At 33.7% G+C, this 20670-nt stretch overlaps 1 protein-coding gene and 1 non-coding gene across 4 annotated transcripts; both read right to left on the reverse strand.

The window, feature by feature from the left end:
- Nucleotides 1-494: 494 nt before the first annotated feature.
- LOC105794133 (E3 ubiquitin-protein ligase SIS3) lies at nucleotides 495-8677 on the reverse strand. 3 transcript variants are annotated; one of them, XM_012623139.2, is made up of 10 exons: nucleotides 8304-8677; nucleotides 8178-8216; nucleotides 7883-7949; nucleotides 7689-7762; nucleotides 7236-7374; nucleotides 7050-7142; nucleotides 6758-6823; nucleotides 2390-2509; nucleotides 1742-1855; nucleotides 495-1304 (listed from the first exon to the last, which is right to left on the reverse strand). In XM_012623139.2, the coding sequence occupies exons 1-10, from the start codon at nucleotides 8330-8332 to the stop codon at nucleotides 906-908; spliced, it is 1140 nt and encodes a 379-aa protein (XP_012478593.1). In that variant the 5' UTR covers nucleotides 8333-8677; the 3' UTR covers nucleotides 495-905. The 3 variants fall into 3 exon arrangements, with proteins under 3 accessions (XP_012478593.1, XP_012478594.1, XP_012478595.1); XM_012623140.2 differs by having other exon boundaries at nucleotides 8507-8675; XM_012623141.2 differs by having other exon boundaries at nucleotides 8182-8216; nucleotides 8304-8675.
- A 7277-nt stretch (nucleotides 8678-15954) lies between these two features.
- LOC128040146 (small nucleolar RNA R71) lies at nucleotides 15955-16061 on the reverse strand. Its single transcript, XR_008194806.1, has one exon. It is a non-coding gene; the product is annotated as a small nucleolar RNA R71 (small nucleolar RNA).
- Nucleotides 16062-20670: the final 4609 nt, after the last annotated feature.

A 20670-nucleotide genomic window follows, 5' to 3' on the forward strand; every position in this document is an offset into this window, starting at 1 on the left:
AGTAACAATTTTATTTATATCTACTATTTATATTATAAAATTAAATTTCACATTTTGCACTATTTGGATTATTGAATTATTTAATCATATTAAATCTTTATAATTTTTGTTAAAATTGAATTATTGATGATGCTATAAAATATTCATATTAAAATTTTACGTTGGTATCAATTTTACATTTTATCTTTTAAGATAACATTTACTAAAAAATTACATTTTTTCATTTAATATATTTTTAATTTCAAAATACATAGTGACAAAATTCAAAAGATAATTGAATCAACTAAACAAACAAAAAATTAACTCGTATATAAAAATTAATAAACAAATTATAAGATAATAAAAGTTAATAACAAATTTAATTACAATGGACAAATTTAATTATATTAAGTGACAATGATTACGACGACCCAAAATTATTTCTTTAATTTAACTCAAACAAATATATTCAATTTGATTCCATCTCACTCAACTCAAGAAAATTTCAAATCAAGTTAGAATGATAAAATTAGATTCTTCAATTCAATTTACTCGAAATTTTTTCATTCGATTCGGTCAAATACTCACCCCTAGTGTCGAGGCAGGTTTGGGGCTAAAACTTCGAATCACATACATGGCAGATAAGTTCAGGTATAAACATAAAATCAGGACGTGCAAAAATTTCAACACAGCCCGCAACGTCTCCTCAGACGTCAGTATAAACGTGGAACACATTTTGTTCCAATGTAATCTGTGATTCAGTGGGCTCGATATACTGGTAGCTCAACTTATAAAACGTTTGTTACAATGAGCAACAGAGAACAGGCGTTTAGCAATGGCCATGGGCAAAACATTATCGTCTAGCCTCTTTCGGCTAAAGGTTAGAAAAATGTAGCAAAAATTGTGAGGGAAAGTTAAAGAAAGATTCAGTGGTGTGGTGGAGTGGAGAGACCACCAAGCGCATGTCCTACAGCTTCTCTGCCTGTAGAATCCTGAGTTGCCACATTAAAGGCTCCATTTTCAGCAGTGTCTAAAGCAACATCTGCATCACTTGGTGCCCCAGCATTGCCTGTTCGGACTGGGCGGAGTAGACCTTGCAATCTCAATAAATAGCTCTGGCTGAGAGGCTGAGTTCTCACGTATTGGGTTGTTGTGACTATGCTGGCAGATGACCGTTCCGAATCAGCACTTCGGAGATTGGATAAGGCACTTAAGTCAAGATTTGGGAACACAGAACATCGGCATCGAGGACACTTCACATTCAGTCTAAGCCACTGGTCAATGCACTCTACATGAAAATTGTGAGCACAAGGCAATCCACGAACCTGCACCACTCCTTGTTAGATACTCAAGCTAAAGCTAAACCACATATCATTTACTATGTTTTCATACTATAAAATAGCACTCTGTGCAAGCACCTTCAGCTTTCAAAACAGGGAAAGTTGTCATCATAGAGAAATATTTATTAGGTAGTTTATTTTCCATATGATCAGTGTGAGTTGCAGTGACTCTGAAAATAATATATTTGAGCCAGGAATCTGCAAACTGGGGACTACAAGTATAAACTTCATAACAGATCCAACATACATAACAGATTTCATATCGACGTAATTACCTTTAAAGAGCCAATTCACAGGCCACATATCCAACTCACTTATAATTAATGGAGAATAGTAGCCCTATCTAAGCTTAACCATGAACATTTGTAGAGTATAAATGGAAGACCTTAGAGAAGTGCTTGAGTTGACCTAAAAGGTTTTACCTCATTCCCTACATGGAACTCTTCCAAGCAGATTGGACATTCACTGCAATCAGTTGGAACAGCCTTCAACCTGAATTTTGGAAGCTCCTGAATGAGTGCTTCCACTGCTTCTCTCTGAGCAAAAAAGAAAAATAAATATTAAGGAGAGATCATGATTGAAAATCTACGAGAGGGGCTTCACCCTCACCTTTAATGGAGGACCAAATTATCTAGGGCTTTACTTTATATTTTTACACGTTTACCATAACTTTTACATATATTCAGGATATTTCAAACTAATTAGCATTTTACTTTTATTTTCAAATACTGGGTTTTTAGGGATTCGGTCATTTTGCGCTTTTTAATCAGGAATTGCATCTAGCTATAAACCAATGCTATTTTAATTTCAACTGGCTTTTAAGCATTGAATATTTAATTATTGAGATTTTTCCATCTATTAATCCCGTTAGGTTTTCTCCCTTAATTATGTTCCTCTCAGATACTCTGTTCTCCCCTAATTGTTCTTGTTAATTTCAAAGTTCCTCTCTAAATTTATAAATTCTATTTCTTCTCCCTAATTGTTCTACAAGACTCGTTCTAGGTATTTAAAAAAATAAATAAATAAATAAAGGAAATTATTAATGTGGCTCATAATAACTAAGCACCAACCTGAGCAGGAGTCAAATAAAGTCCAGGATGGTATGGTGCAGTATCTTGGCCCATGCCTCTCATCTCTTGACCAGCAGCCTCAAATGCCCAATCTGGTACTCGAATCATGTCTACCAAAACCTAGATTAAACTAGGTGTTCAGTTCAGAAGCCATCAAACTAAAGTGATACCAAATACAGAAATAGAACTTCTCTGAAACTACCTAAACTTGCACACAAATGCTTAGATAAGTACTTTTTAACAATTAGAAACTTGACAAAACTAAAACAAAAGTGAATAAATCAAATGAAAGATAAAGTCAGCATCAATAAGGTTAAAGATGTGAATGATTGAAACGTCTCTATGTACTTGTTTGAATTCGAAGGGGTGGTCAAGTAAAAAAGAAGTCTTAACGAAGAAGCTATAAAGGATATCATGCACTGGAGAAACTGAAGTGACTCAGCAGAACTAAGCAGCAGCACCTTTCCATGATCAACATTCTTTTGTATTCACATAACTGAATTAGATTCCGACTCAAATAAAGATAAATATAGTTCTCTGAAAACACCAAACTAGAAATTCCAATCAAGCTTACTACAGCAATCTCCATTAAGATTGGATAGATGAAAAATAACCGTTTAACAAATAAATTGTGCAAATATTTACATCATAAACACCACAGTAACCATTTTATACTCAAATAAATACTAGTTAATCTCTTTTTTTTATCTAAATTCATTAAACTTTCCTTATGCATTTATCAGAACAGAAGTATATTTTATCCATACTTCAACATTAAACAAAACTCATTGTGAATATTTTATTTGCACAAAACTTCATGTAGGTAATAGTGAACCAAGGAAAAGTTCACAGGCGAGAAGTTGATGTAGTTCCATAGGACTGGGAGAAGTTGAACACTAGAATCTGTTTGATCACAACCATAAGCAAGAATTCTTGAGAAACATCTTTCCTATCACCAGCATTTTGAGGGCATGTACTATAAACCTCCATTTTACTCTATGTAATTAAATTGTCATATCGAACCCGTTTTGAACTTGCAACATTCTCTAAGCCAATATGGGTTTTGCACTTAGGTTTCAAGGAATTAGCTCTCAAACAAAGGCCATAACCACAAGAGATCCATTGTTATCCACACTGTTTTCTAGGTCCTTAGCAAAAGCTTCGGTGATATATACTTTTTCTTTCTCTCTTCTTTTGGAACATCACAAGCTGGAGCAATTTTTTCAAGAGCTGGTGTGCTGACAGCTGATTTACCATCTAAATTGTTTTCCTCTACCTCAACCATTGTCTTGTTTGATATATGAGCAGTATAGGACTATTCCTGCTCTCAATGCTACAAGGTTCGCCAACTTTAGGTTTTGTTGAGCAGGTTTCAGAGAAAACTACAGCATTTAAAGTAGTTCTTATAGTAGCTGCATGTGGTTTTACAATGTCTAGTTGTCTGCCCACCACACTCATGATCCGCATAGATGCACTTGGCATTTCTAACCAGTCATAAAGGCTGTCAATAGTCTTAAAAGTAGTCTTCAGATAAATCAATTATTAAGAATTCCATAGAACCAGCTAATTGATCAAGAAAATCATTCAACCAAGGTATATTCCCCAGGAATGATCATCTAGATGATGACACTCTTTAAAGAATGTTTCCATCTCTTGGATTTTAATGTTGGATACAGAGATGGTCTATAAAGCACATGCACAGACACATAACATGGGTAAGACATGACAAGAAAATATTTTTTTATATTTTTATATGTACTAATATTTAATATACATATTAATTCAATTTTAAATTCAATTTATACCCTAATTCAAAATAATCAATCCCTCTAGAACAACTCCATTTGTCTAACAAAACTTTTTGATGTTATACAGAAGTGGTTATTATACACCTATAACTACATTTAAAATACCTATAACAACATTTGAGACACCTAAAACAATAATTGAGGTTGAAATCATATTTGAATATTTTTTAAATTTTATATTAAAAACTATAATATATTATAATAATATTACTTAATGAGATTTAGATCCTATCTTTAATATACCCCTGTCAAACTAAATTTGTCACATTTTGACTTTTAGTGGTAAAAGTTTTTCAACTTTGACAACTTAATCTTTAGATTTTATTATACATAAAGTTTGAAAACATACTATAAAAACTTTGGATAAAGTAGTTTTAATTATATTTTTATAGAATCTAACTAGTTAAAATATTTAAAATAATTGAGGCCAAATTTTAAGAAGTTTGACCTCAAAATGTCATTTGTGCCATTTTTATTGAGACATATAGAGTACCATCTACAGTTGTAATTTCATTTATTAAAAATTATTTCCATTTAATAAAATATGATTAATACATTTTATACAAAATTTAAACATTTTATTGAAATAATATCTTAATTAAAATGTATTATTTTATTTAGCTTAGAAATAGCACTGATTTTACAAAATTTTGATGAAGAGGCTATTATAAAAACTAATTTAATAAAGAGTTTACTTCTTACTTTATGATTGTTATAGATAAAAAGTTGTTATGAAGTATAAAAATAAAATCTAAAAATTGATTCTACATAAACTTGGTTGTTATGATAAAATGCTGTTATAGAAGGTAGTTGTCATAGAGAGGATTGACTGCATAGTAAAAGTAAAAAAACAATTAAAATTATTATTTAAGCTAATGGTGTGATAAAAGAGACTATTGGAAAGAGAGCCTTTGAAAATTGGGTTTTTCTTTTTAAGTGAAACTTTTTATCACTTCTTGAACAATTAAAAAAATGTTTTATACCATTTTAGTCTTTCATTTTCTCTGGAAGTATCTTCTCTCTCCCTCCCTTCTTCAACCCAAAACGGAACAAAGCATCACCATTATCACCGTCAATGGCAATTGCCAGTTACCGTTGATCGGTGTTTAAATAACTAGAAAATAAATACCTGATTTTATCCCTCTCAACCTCCTAATCACAATTTACAAGTTTAGATTCTTGAAACCCTTCACAGAAAGTGTAGATCTAAGTTTAAAAGTTTTTTTTTACCCATTCCGAGTTTTCAGCCACTGAAATCCCATGTCCAAGTCACTTCAACAAGTTTGACCGTGTCCAAATCTTGTATTATATTTTTGTTGCATCTAATATGTATTTCAACGTGTTGACAGCATAACAATGTCAAACGCCGATACAACAACGGTATGAGGGTCTTCCTGTCGTGTCCATGCTTTGTAAGCAATGGTAATGCTTATTCTTGGAAAGTTGGCTAGGACTCTAATCACCATTTTAAGGGAGTATCGATTTTACATGTCTTGGTCTTCATCATCATTGTCTCTACTCTTCCTCATTAGAGATCTCATGGCTCATGCCAAACATATTGGGACTCTCAACTATGTTTGGGGCGAAATATGGGTCAATTTCATCCTGATCTTTAACTTCTCAAAATCCCTTCACTAGAGCACTCAACACTTTAAGTAGTGAAATTTGCCAACTAAGTGCATCTATCACAATGTTGGACCCCTCTTCACCTTTAATTATTTTTTTGTATGCTCATCATAAATAGGTGTTGATAGATCATATTCTTGATCTTTCCAATGTATCTTGCAAAGAAAATCAATAAATTCAACAATAATTCCACCTTTGTTTAATTCAAGGGCATGCACCAGCCGCTCTTCCAATCCACCTCTTACCATATGATTTGTGGGTCTAGCATCATGGAAGGGGTTTTCTTCCTCACCAAATTCATATTTATCAACGAGACTATCTTTTGATATGTCACTCTGATTGTGGACACCCTCCAAAATTTCCATCCAGGTTTCCACTTTTTCTTATCACAACCAATTCTTAAATCGCATGTCATAATGCAACCAATTCTGTTTCTTGACACTGAGTTCCTCCTCGATCTCTAACACGTCCAACCATGGCTTAAAAGCAAACCCTAATCTAGATCCTACGTTTTAACTAGGCTTTGATACCAAAATTGATGTTGTTTAGACAGAAAAACAGCAGCAATCGAAAGAAAGGCAGAAAAATGAGTTAGAAAGAAAGTGAAACTCTAAAAATCATAAGTTTATAGAAAAACCTCTAGTTTCTTCGATTAATTCAAAGAACATAATAATAATGTTGTGGGCTTGTGGCTGTAATAAAGTTACAGCATATTTATAATAGACTTCCTTGCAAGTAAATTTACTAGGTTTTCTTGCAAATAAAGTTCTATTCTTAACCTTATATTTAAACCCCAAGGAAAACTAATAATCCTAGCCATGCAAAAGATATCTAAAACTTAAAATAAATATTATAAAATAAAACTGAAATAATAAAATATTAATGATAAAGCTCCCATATTAAAGATATATGTAGTAAGAGATTAAGAACTCACCCCATATTCTGAAATAGGAATACCCTGCTGAGCACGTAATAAGTGTGCTTGTCTCCGTGTCATCCACTACAGAAGATGAATTTCATGAAGAAAGATAATAAAATAGTAATAGAAAATTAACATAACGAACAATTTAGATGTGCCATGCATGCATCCAGGCCATGAGAACATGACATAAAAAGAAAGAAACAGACACAAAAGACAGCTGTCATCATGGGTATGTAAAATACAGATTACGGCAAGGTCATTGATGAATTAAAAGGCACTCTACTGTAGTGTAGGCATGACTAACCTTTCCAACAGACATACAAGCAATGCAAAGCAGTCCACAGTAACTGAAAAGCAGCCAAATCAGGAAACCATATTTCTGACCTTCTTTTGGCAACTGCATATGTTTGCTATATTACCTCCAGTCCAGTGATAAGATAGCATTTACAAGAGAATGATCCTGACTACTGTGAAAGCATTAAACACTTACACAGTTCCTAGCACTAGTGAACCATAGAGTGCCAATTACAGTCCAGGCCCAAAGAAACGGATAAAGTAGCATAGACAGAATTGAAAGGACCACTATTCTTCCACAAAATCGAGCATACCTCTGCTGCCACCCAAAATCCCTAGAAGTAAATCAAGTCAAGCATAAGATAAGTACCTGTAAAGTAAAATGTTAGCTACTAACAGAATACTACCTTTTACAGAAGAAAGAGCTGCAGGTAAATGCAACTGAGAATCAAACAGGACAAAGGTAGAAATAGATTTTTTAACTGTAATGGCTAATTGGCATTCTAGTATCTAAGTTGAGCAGCACGACAGCACGAGCATGAAATTAAAAAGCAACGGTTCAGACTTCATGATGAAAAAATCTTAAGCCCATGTTCAAGCTCCGTTGCTTAAACTACTTAATAGCTACAAGTAAAAGACAAGTACTTACAAACCCATTCCAGCGGCAAGTCCATTATCTACAAACATCAAAAGACGAAAAATGAAGACAGTAGAGTAGTCAACCTGAAACATTAAGTTCCGAATTCATAAGAAACTTTTCCTGCATCAGCAAAATCCAGAAGGAACCAACTTTTCAATCCATACAAAATTCTCCAAAACCAAAACTAATAAAAGAACACTCACCACGATCCATATATGCAACGGGTATGTACAATGATGATAACGCTTCCAATTGATAGCAACAATGATTCTAAAGGAAAAGAATTGTTAAAAGAACAAACAAGTACTTCTCAAACAAACACAAAAGAAGATAACAAAAGATTCATTTCCCATCCCCTTTCCTCCAATTTTCCCAACAATCAAACTTTACCAAAACAAAAATACCTTTAAAAAAAGAAATCCATAAATGTACAGAACTAGCAAGAAAATCCTAAACCCAAATTAAAAATAATGAAAAATCGAAAGAGAAAAAGGATACACACTTGTAGCCAGCATAGACAAGAAGAACCCATCATACCTGCAAAAACCAAAAACAAAAAGCAAATAATAAAATCCCAATTTTTATCTGCATAAATAAGAAACATTAAAGAGATGAAAAACAAACCACTTGAAATCGACACCTCTGATTGCCATAGAGGAAAGAGTTTAAAGAAGTATAACAGAGAAAAAAAAAAAGAAAAAAGAAAAGAAGGGGGCGGGAGCTTTAGAGAGTGTAAGGACAGCAAAACCCAACAGATCTGATATTCATTTGGAAGATAAAAAGAAAAAAGGAAACAAAGAAGGATGAAATTGACCAAGAATATATACCTACTATGATTATCTTTGTTTTAGTTATTGATTCATTAAGCAGAAACTAATTTACGGGAATAACAAAGAAAAGAAAAAAAAAATAGGTAAAGGTGAAGAGAGCGCAGTAGCATTTTGAGGACTTGCAAGTAAACGGAAGGGCAGACATTAATCAATCCGAGGTGGAAGGGAAGGCCTGGAATTTAATTAATTTTTAGTAATTAATTACACTTATAACAAATGTTTTTTACAAAGTGTGGCTTTAAGGAAAAAAACAAAAACTTGATGACACGTGTGATAGTGTGGTTACGTGCTTGAATTGAATTAGGATCGGTTAGATTAGGTATGACATTTTTAGCACAAAGAATCCTACTCCTTACGATGCGTTTATTAAAAAATTGTAGTTTTAAAAGAAATTGTGTTAAAACTATTTTTTTTATAAAAATTCAATTGAAAAATCAAATCAAAATATAAAAGAGTTAAATCATATTTTAAGGCTCGAACTTGACAACTCTTCTAATATTGGGATTTGATTTTTTTTTGTCTAAGTTAGGGTTTAAATTTTGCAATTATTCTCCCATTAAGGCCAAATTTTTTTTTTTCAAGTTAAGCCTTGATCTTGGCAAATGTTCTCAAATTGGAACTTGAACTTCTTTTTAAATATGTAGTACTTGAAAACCTTAAAATTCAAGTTTCAATGTAGGAATAATTACTAAGTTTAGGCACCAATGTGAGAATAATTACTAAATTCAGGGTTTAACTTGGGCCAAAAAAGTTTAAGCTCCAATGTGAGAACAATTGCCAAGTTCAGGACTTAACTTGGCCAAAAAAAAGTTCAAACCCCAATGTGAAAAAAATTTACTAAGTCTAAGCCCCAAATAGTAATTTAACCCATATAAAACTACAGCATTGGAATTCTTTCAAAGAAGGAAAAGACTAATATAAAATCAGATTTTCTTATACGAGGGGAAGTTTTTAAGATTGAATCTAAAATTTAAGGGAAATGATTTTTGTACAAAAAAAATATTGGATAGAATTACAAAACCGGATTTTTGAGTATTTTTGTGACCAAAATATCCTTGATTAGAATTTAAACTTTAAATTGATAAAAGGGAAATGGTTTTTGTATAGAAAAATATTGTACAAAATGTATAGAACTTGAATTTCGAGTATTATTACGATTAAAATACCCTTAACTAGAATTTAAATTTAAATTAATAAAATATATCTCTCATCAAGGTAGGTAATCATTGGTCATGTTTTTACGTGAAAAGCGGAGCAAGTTCTCCCACTAATTTATTCTCTTTCAACGTGCAAAACATTTTTTTGGTGTTTAACCCTTCTCGAAGCATATATCTTTAACTAAGAAGGAAATTTGTCCTTTCCCAATTTCCTACCTTCATCCCCTCATCTTTCTCGTCCCTTGTCCCTCGTCCCTTCATCTTTCTCTATTTTTAAAGGGGAATTTTTGAAGTATTATTTTCAAAAAAGCAAATCTTCATTTAACTTTTATTTTTTTGTCTCTTAAGGTGTATTCTAACAATGAACAATCAAAATAAAATGAAGATGTAATACCCCTTACTCGACCCGATCGCCGAGTTTGAGCTTTGGGATGCCACATCCGTTGCCAGAGCAACTACCGACAAAACATTGAAATAAATCATTGTATGATAAATAAACTTTCCTGAGACTCAATCTAATGTACGAAAACTTAATTGTTAAACTGAACATGAAATAGGGTCAAATTACAAAAATTACAAAATTCTTGAATAGGTATCGATACCTCTAAAAAGTACTGATACCAAATTTAACTTTGATGTTTGAAAAATTCATCCTTAAAACAATAAGTATCGATACTTTACTTATGGTACCGATACTCGCTTACAAGTATCGATGTCATGTTCTAGAATTGATACCATTTTACAATTTTGTTTCTTTTGTAAAAACTAATTAGAGTGAAAAATGTATCAATACCCAAATGTAGAGTATCGATACTTTAGACAACTATCGAAATTGTTTTGGCATTTTGTTTGTTTAAAAAACTAAATGAAAAAAAGCTAAGTATCAATACCTTTACCATGGTATCGATACCTTAGTGCCAAAATATCAAAAAACTTTCATTTTGGTGTCCATTTCATGCTTAACTTAAAAAAGTGTTCAAAAGGTGCCTTTAGCACACATCAAAACCTACACATGCACTTTAAAATGCATACCAATTCACGATTCAATCTTTACCAAAATAAACCTATTAGCTCGATTAATCAAACCGAAATTGCCAAGAGGAGGGGTGAATTGGCCTTTAAAATTTTTAGTGGAAGTAAGGAAAGAAAATGAAACAATGAACACAAAGATTTAGAGTGGTTTAGCCCCAATTGCCTACTCCATTACCTTAGCTTTTCACAACTAAGGATTTTCTCAAATTCACTAATTTGTCAACCTTTGAGGACAAGGTTTAACCTTATAACCCTATTAAGATTTCTACCCAAAATTTTAAGATAAACTCTCTCAAAGAATTACAAATAAGAAAACAAATAGATAATCCTAACAAGATTAGAATATTTGTCAATTAAACACAAATAGAAAATAATACACTTGAGCAAAAGAAAGACAATAAAGAGCTCACAAGTGTGTATAAGAGAATTATGGAAGTATTGATTACAAAGGTTGTTTGATTGATGGTTTTTGCTTGGATATGCTTTCTTGCTGTTGTAGGATCTTTAGAAGCTGGTGTTTATACCCCCTGATTGATTTTCAACCGTTGAGGTTGTTGTGGTAGTTAATAGAGCCGTTAGGGATGTGAAAACCAAAGCATTTAATACATTGTTGGAGCTGTTGGAAATGATCCAACAAGTATCGCTACCAAACAGAAAGGTATCGATATTTTTTTGTAAGAAATGCTAAATTCAGTGACTCTTGGAGCTGAAATATCGATACCATGCATATTTTATCGATACCTTATAAAAAGGTATTAATATCGAACCGATACTTAGCTAAATTTGTGAAAGCCATAATGTCAATTTGGTATTGTTTCTTTCAAGGGGTATCAATATTTTTTTTTTGAAAAATATCAAACTGGACATTGATTATTCAAGAGAAAAACAAAAAGAAATAAAATTCCAAAAAAAAACTAGCCTCAACCAAAAATGAGACCAACCCAAAACGAAAAAGAAACCGACCCAAACCAAAATTGAAAATTGTCCTTTAGATAAAAAAAATACTAACCAAAAAGCCCTAAAAACTAAAAAATTAAAATAACCAAACGTTTAGTTAGATATGTAGCTGACAACCACCAAAATAATTAATCGTCCTTATCCCCTTTTTTTTTCAGTTGTAGTTTCCTAAAGCAGCATTTCCCTTAGATTAGTCGTTCTCTCTTGCCTTTTTCTCTCTCATATCGGCCCTCACATGGGTCTTCTTCAATCGGGTTCCTTTGGCTATCTCCGCCTCATTTCTTGTCTAATGATGCTTGGAACCTCCCCTTCAAGGTAAGTTTCCTCCCCCTTCTTCATGCTTTCTGTTACAAGGACATGCTTGAGATAATTTACTGTTTTAAGGACATATTGAAAGTCTATCCTTTGAAAATACCCTTTACACTATTGAATATCTCTTCTAATAGCCTCGATAACTGATTTCTCTGGAGTATTTAACTGACTTTTCTTTACTATTGTCACCGATTTGAGCCCCAAATGAACCCCTAATAATACTGCTTGAAGGCATGTATACGCCCCTCTTGCAAACAGTGTTAGAACTGCTCAATGTAGGGTCAATTTCAAGGCTACGATCTCCCCCGAGGTGTTTCTGGTCACAACCCCCGAACCAGATCTGGCTTGCTTGATGTCAAAGCCTACGTCAAAATTTATCTTCACATTAGTTCCTAGTGAAGGTCTCCATTTTACTTGAACCTGAGTCTGGTATGCTTCTGTTCCTCCACCCCATCCATCTCACTAATGTAGCTTAATACCTAATATGTAATTTCCTTACTCGAAGACTTTTTCTCCTCATGCACTAATTGATTCCTGTTTGTCCAGATTGCCTACACTTCACAATAGAACAACCTACAATGCTCACTGGTATTGTTTTTAAAACTCCAAGTAAGCCACTCCCAGCTATTTTAAACTGGGTTAGAAAGTATCCAAGAAAGACTTAAATTTACCCATGCCTTAATTGATGTAAAGTAATCTCTAAAAATATGATTGGTGTTTTCTGCTGCTTCGAGACATCTAGGGCATAATATTTCGATAAGGACTCATTTATAGCTTAGATTAATGAAAGTGAGGGATAAAATTCCATGAAAGTTTCCACATTTTAATTTTAATTCTCAAGGGTATTTGTAATGTCCATAATTTTTTATAGAAATCTGTAAGGTCATTCTATACTTGAGTATCATTATGATAAGAGGTACCTTTTTGTAATAGTTTATAAGCACTCTTCACAGAAAACTCCCCTAAGGGCTCGCCACTCCATACTATCATGTCTTCGTGAGCTTCTTTTTCCAAATAGATATGCAAAATTTCCTTCATAATATCCTCTTAGAAGGTATTGACAACAAGATCTCCCTTCCATTCTCTAGTTTGTGCATCAATTAAATCTGAAACAAGATTTATCTCATCAATACTAATGTTGCTATTTAATCTGTACCTAACAGGCTCTGGAATCCATACATCTTCCCCTACTAAGATCCTCTCCCTAGTTTCGACCCTCCAACATAGCCCATTCTGTAAAAGTCCCCTCGCTGCCCAAACGCTCTTCTAGGTATGAGAAGGTAGAATCCCTAACCTTGCATTTAAGAAATCAGAGTTCGATAAATATTTAGCATTTAAAACACAGGCTAAAATTGAATTTGGATAATTTCAAATACGCTAACCTTACTTCACTAACAATGTAATGTTAAACTTTGACAAATTTCGAAACCCTAAGCCCATATCTTCTTTTAATTCACAGAAATGATCCCACCTACACTAGTGTATACCTTTCCTACCGTGTCCTTTTTGCCACCAAAATTTAGTTATGATACCTTCCAATTCACCACAAAGGCTCTTCAAAAGCAAAAAAAACATGCCGTAGAGTACGTTGGAATAGTTTACAAAACAGCCTTTATAAATACCTTCTTTCCACCTTAAGATAAAAACTGCACACTCTAACTCTCAATTCTCTTTTTAAAATGGACTTTTAGGTTTTCAAAAGATTTTTTTTCCTCCCAACCATATTAGGCAGATTGAGATACCTTTCTAGATCATTTGAATATCTTACACCTAAAATGTTGGAAACAAGTTGTCTATCACCTTCTGAAGTATTGGAACTATAAAATACTATCGATTTATCATAGTTAACACAATCCCCCGAACATCCTTCACACTCCCTTAGCATCGATTTCAAAACTCGCGCCCCATTAGCATTTGCTTCTCCAAAGAGAATGCAGTCATCGACAAATAGCAAATGGGAGATTTGAGGGCCACTTCTGCTTACCTTTGCCCCTCTCATCAACCAATCCCTCATTGTTAACCTCATAAGATTTGATAGGCCTTCGCTATAGATCCAGAAAAGAAATGGACTCAAAGGGGTTGCCTTGTCAAAGTCCTCTAGAAGGTCTAAACAACTCCCCATCTTTCCCATTAACTATAACCGAATATGAAACAGAAGTGACACATTTCATTACTACCCTAACCTATGCCGAATCAAACCCTATACGTAACATCATCTCCCGAAGAAATTGCCATTCGACTCTATCATAAGCTTTACACATATCCAACTTCACCGCCATAACCCTTTTTCCCCACTCTCTTTTGTCGAAAAGTATGCAAAATCTCATAAGCTAACAACACATTATTCGAAATCAATCTCCTTAGAACAAAAGCACTTTGGGAACTATGTATACACGACTCCAAGACATCTTTGAAACGATTGTCAATCATCTTTGCTACAAATTTATAAAGGACATTACACTAACTGATAGGTCTAAAATTCCCTAAATTCATTGGGTGGAGGATTTTAGGAATTGGAACTATATTGGTAATGTTCAAAGAGTTGAGATCCATACCTTCATTCAAGATAGCCAAGCAAAAAGCCACAACATCCCTCTCTACTATGTGCCAACATCTTTCGAAAAATAAAGCAGGAAAACCATCTTCTCTAGACGCATTGGTTGGGCCCATATCTTTTAGCGTCGCTTATAACTCTTGAAAAGAGTTATCTTTCAAACCTCTAAGCTTGATTAATTGCCTATACTTAAGTAGATATATTTTTATTTTTAGGTTATTTTTGGAACATTTCATAATAACGTTTGGATTGTGCTTTAAATATTATTTCATGTTACTTTTACTGTTAGGAGAAGGGAATTGGTTGTTGTATGTAGCAGGTGCAGGAAGGATGAAAAAGTAAGAAGAGAATGAAAGAAGTGAGATATTGCCATGGCAAAAGGTTAGATGGATTACCAATACAAATGCCAAGCAATTTCAGAAAAATGTTGGCGCAGCATTCAGTCCTTGTCACTTTCAGCCAGCTAGACGTATACTAGATGAATCCACCTGAAAAATAGGGAGAAAAGTGTTGCTGAGAAGGGGGACCTACCCTATAAAAGAGGAAAGAGAAAAGAACCGAATGAGGGATTTTTACACGAGAATTTTGGAGGGGGATTTGAGAAAGAAATTTTTGCTCTGAAAAAACTCGTGTGAAAGTTCCATAAAATAATGATAGGGTAGCAGCTTAAGAGAAAAATTAGAAACGCAAGAAAAGGGACGAGCAATCAGCCTTAGGCTCTGCATGATTCACCAGCGACATCATATTAACACGCGACAATTTTTGGGCATCGTTGCCAGGGATCGACAAATTGGTGAGTTTTGGTTTGTTATTATCGATTTAATTTTGTTAGTTTTAGCTTACTTAGTTGTTTTTTTTTTTATTTTTTAGGTTTATTGCTAGTTTATGAGTAGAGGTATTCCTAAAAACAAAGAGTATTATTTTGATCCTAAAATTGAGAGAACCTTGAGGAGAAAGAGAAATGAATTGCGAGAGATGGCAAGGTTTGGAAATGATCCAAACAGAGAAGATCTATTACATCCGAATGGTAGGGACACTGATATTCCTCGTGTGATAGATGATAGAGACAAATCCATTAGAGAACATTTAGTGCCTATCTTGGATAATTTGAATCCAAGGATTGTCAGGGCACATATTCAAACTCAGCATTTTGAGTTGAAACCAGTGATGTTTCAAATGCTACAAATAGTAAGACAGTTCAGTGGATTACCTACTGAAGATTCACGACTGCATTTAATACTCTTTTTGGAGGTCTGTGATTCATTCAGGTAACAGGGTGTTCCTGAAGATGCCATGAGACTCAAGTTATTTTCTTATTTGTTGCGAGATCGTGCCAAAGCATGGTTAAATGCTTTTTCGATAGGAACAGTGGCATCTTGGAATGAACTTTGTCAAATATTTTTGTTGCAATACAACCCTCCAAACTGAATGCCAAATTAAGGAACAATATTACATCTTTTTGACAATCTGAAGATGAGATATTGTATGAAGCTTGGAAGCGATTCAAGGAATTGATTAGAAAATGCTCGATGCATGGTTTCCAACATTAGACGCAAATGGAAATGTTTTACAATGGACTGAATGCACATACACGAATGGTAGTTGATGCATCCTCCAATGGAACTTTGCTAGATAAATATTATAATGAAGCATATGAAATTTTGGAAAGGATAGCTAACAATGATTATCAATATCTGACAACAAGAGTGGGAATTGGTAAAAGAGTTGCTAGAGCTATGGAGCTTGATGCAATCACTTGATTAACTACTTAGTTATCATCCCTAACTAATATGATTAAAACATTGAAAAGACTAGCTATAGTGCAGGAAATGAAAGCGGTGGAATTAACATGTGTTTATTGTAGGGTAGTTCTTATTTTTGATTAATGCGCAGCAAACCCAGCTTTAGTATTTTACATGGGAAATTTTAATCAAAACAATAATCCATATTTCAATACATACAACCTAGGATGGAAACAAAATCCTAATTTCAGTTGGAGTAATCAATGAGTGGGAAATTCCAGGAATGTTGTTCTACATAATGTCACAAGTACACCACCTGGATACAATCAACCTATGCCATGTCAAAATGTTCAAAAAACTTCATCATCATCATCATCTTCATCTATGGAAGCTCTATTAAAGGAATACATGGCCAAGAATGATGTTGTAATACAGAGTCAAGCTGCATCTTTAAGGGCTTTAGATAATCAAGTGGGGCAAATTGCCAGTGCATTAAGTTCAAGACCGCAAGAAGCATTGCCGAGTGATACCGAAAATTCAAGATCTCAAGGGAAGAAGCATTACAAAGCCATTAAACTCAAAAGTGGTACTCAACTACTTAGAATTGTTAATGATGTCGTTGTTAAAGAAGATTGCTAAGATTTCATACATAAGGTGAATTCAGAACTAAGTAATGGAGCACCTACATTTGAAAAGAGTAAAAAAAATGTTGCAATAGATTCTGCTTGTGTTGCCAATAAGAATACCATGGAAAAACAACCTTAACAAGTTGAAGGACGGCCACCGCCACCTTTTTCTTAACTATTTCAAAAGTCAAAGCAAGATTTTCAATTCAAAAAACTTCTTGGATGTCCTGAAGTAACTTGATATCAACATACCACTGGTGGAAGCATTGGAGCAAATGCCTAATTATGTAAAGTTCATGAAGAACATATTGTCAAAGAAGTGCAAACTAAGGGAATTTGAAACTGTTGCTTTAACTGAATGGTGCATAGCAATGTTGACAAACAAACTGCCACCAAAACTAAAGGACCCAATGAGTTTTACTATTTCTTGCTCAGTTGGAAATCATTGTGTAGCCAAAGCATCATGTGATTTAGGTGCAAGCATAAATTTAATGCCTATATTTGTTTTCAAAAATTTGGGAATTGGGAAGGCGAGACCTACAACTATCATGCTGCAGCTAACTGGTCATTCTTATGCACATCTGGAAGGTAAAGTTGAAGAAGTGTTAGTAAGAGTTGACAAATTTATTTTTGTGGTAGATTTTATTATTCTGGAATGTGAAGCTAATAAAGAGGAACCAATTATTCTTGGTTGACTTTTTCTAGCCACTAGTAGAACATTATTGATGTACTTAAAGGTGAATTAACAATGAGAGTTAATATCCAGCAAATAACTTGTATCAAGTTAGTCCTTTTTCATTAATTAGGTATCTAAACGTTAATATTTCTTAATCAAATTTTAATACGAATCTAATGACTCCATAAATATTATAAAAATAATATTTATGAGTCGACACAAAGGAAATTTGTGGTCCCGAACCACTATTCCATCATCACTGAAAGTCGTGCTCTTACAATTCTCCCCCTTAAAAAATTTCGTCCTTGAAATTGTTACTTGAGAATAGATTCAGATACTGTAGTTTCATCGATTCCTCTGTTTCCCAGGTAGCTTCTTTAGTACCATGACGATGCCACAAGACTTTTACTAACGGTAATCATTTATTCCGTAGTTCCTTGACTTCTAGAGCTAAAATTTTGACTGGTTCCTCCGAATGCGTCAAATCTGGCTGTAGCTCAATCTCACTATGAGAAATCACATGCGAAGGATTAGATTTGTACCATCTTAGCATTGAAACATGAAACACATTATGAATTTTTTTGAGTTCAGAGGGAAAATTTAATCTATAAGCTACAAGGCCGATTCATTCAACAATTTCGTACAGTTTGATAAATCTTAGACTCAGCTTTTCTTTCCTACAGAAACGTAACACTTTCCTCCCCGGAGAGACTTTTAAGAATACTAGATCACCAACAGTAAATTTGATATATTTTCTTTTCAGTTTCGTGTACGATTTCTGACGATCAGATGTAGCTTTCAAATAATCTCGAATAACTTGAACTTTGTCTTCAGTTTCTCAGATCAAATCAATTCCTACCATTTTGGGTTCACTCAATTCAGACCAATACAAAGGTGTTTTAAACTTTCTTTTGTAAAGAGCTTCAAATGGTGCCATTTTTATACTGGATTGATAACTGTTATTATAAGCAAATTCAGCTAACGGTAGATATTTTTCCCAGCTACCTGCAAACTCGAGTATACAACATCTCAGCATATATTCTAGAATCTGTATCACTCGTTTTGATTGCGCATATGTCTGAGGATGAAATGCTATCCTAAATTATGCTTAGTGCCCAAAGCCTCGTGAAGTTTGCTCTAACATCTTGATATAAGTCTCGGATCACAATGAGAAATAATAAATGTCAGAACTCCATGTAATCTCACAATTTTAGTTACATATAATTCTGCTAATCTCTCAAGTGAGAAATCTATTCTGATAGGAATAAAATGTGCCGATTTAGTAATCTTTCAATAATCACCCATATCCAATCTTTCTTTTTCGGAGTTATAGGTAAACTAGATACGAAATCCATCGTGACTCACTCCCACTTCCACTCAGGAATCATAACAGGTTATAGTAAACCCGATGGCATCTGATGTTCTACTTTTACTTGCTGACATATTAAACATTTAGCTACAAATTCACAAATTTCCCGTTTCATACCCGGCCACCAATACATCTGTTTCAAGTCACAATACATCTTCGTGCTACTAGGATGAATCGAATACGTACTACTGTGAGCTTTAGATAGAATATCACTTTTCAAATCTAGATCATTCGGAATGCAAATCATATCACGATAACGCAATGCACCGTTATTTCCAACATTGTACTTAGTACTTATATTATTCTGAACCAATTGTCATTTCAACATCAACTTAAGATATTTATTTTGCAATTCTTAAATTTGTTGTAGGAACAGAGGTTTAGTTCTCAACTCTGCCTGTACAGAACCATCTTCATTTAGAGCTAAATGAGCGTTCAACACTCAAAGTGCAAACAATGACGACTTTTAACTGAGTGCATCCACAACCATATTAGCTTTTCCCGAATGATAATCAATAACCAGGTCATAATCTTTTAGTAGCTCTAACCAACGTCTTTGTCTCGAATTCAGTTCTTTTTGAGTCATCAAATACTTTAAACTTTTTTATCTGTAAACATGTGACATTTCTTATCGTATAAATAATGTCTCCAAATTTTCAAAGCGGATACAATCGCCACCAGCTCGAGATATGTGTAGGATAATTCTTTTCATGTGCCTTTAGCTGTCGAGAAGCATAATCTACTACTTTCCCTACCTGCATCAACACATAACCAAAACCATTGAGAGACGTATCATTATAAACAGCAAATGCTACCCCAAACTCAAGCTAACTCAACACTGGAGCTTCTGTCAACATGTTCTTCAGCTGATTAAAACTCTATTGGCACTTATCGGACCAAACAAACTCAACATTTTTCTGCAATAATTTGGTCTTTTGTGAAGCAATAATCGAGAATTTTTTAACAAAATATCAGTAGTAACCTGCTAAACCTAGAAAACTTCGTACCTTAAAAACATTATTTGGAGTTTTCCAATTCATCACAGCAGAAACTTTACTTGGGTCAACTCGAATCCCGTCAGCTAATACTATGTGACCTAAAAATCCAACTTTGCGAAGCCAGAATTCACATTTACTGAACTTTGCATACAACTGTTTCTTTCTCAAAGTCTGTAACACAATTCTCAAGTGTTGAGCATGCTCGGATTTTGTCTTGGAATAGATCAATATATCATCGATAAATATAACAACAAATTTTTCCACATGAGGTTGAAAAACCTGATTCATCAAATCCATAAAAGTAGTAGGGGCATTAGTCAAACCAAATGGCATTACCAGAAACTTATAATGACTATAACGACATATGAAAGCAGTCTTTGACACATCACAGTCTTTAACCTTTAATTGATAATACCTGGATCTGAGATCTATCTTTGAGAACACTGTAACACTTTTTAATTAATCAAACAAATCAACGATACATGGCAATGGATACTTATTTTTGAACGTGAGTTTGTTTAACTGTCTATAGTCTATATAGAATCTCAAAGAACCATCTTTCTTTTTCACAAACAACACAGGTGCACCGTAAGGAGATACACTTGGTCGAATAAACCTTCTATCTAACAACTCTTGCAACTGTGCTTTTAACTCTTTTAATTCAGTTGGTGCCATGTGGTATGGTGATATCGATATAGGTGCAGTACTAGAAACCAGATAAATTACAAACTCAACTTC

The sequence above is a fragment of the Gossypium raimondii genome, chromosome 3 (assembly GCF_025698545.1).
Source record: "Gossypium raimondii isolate GPD5lz chromosome 3, ASM2569854v1, whole genome shotgun sequence".
Classification (NCBI taxonomy): Eukaryota; Viridiplantae; Streptophyta; class Magnoliopsida; order Malvales; family Malvaceae; genus Gossypium; species Gossypium raimondii.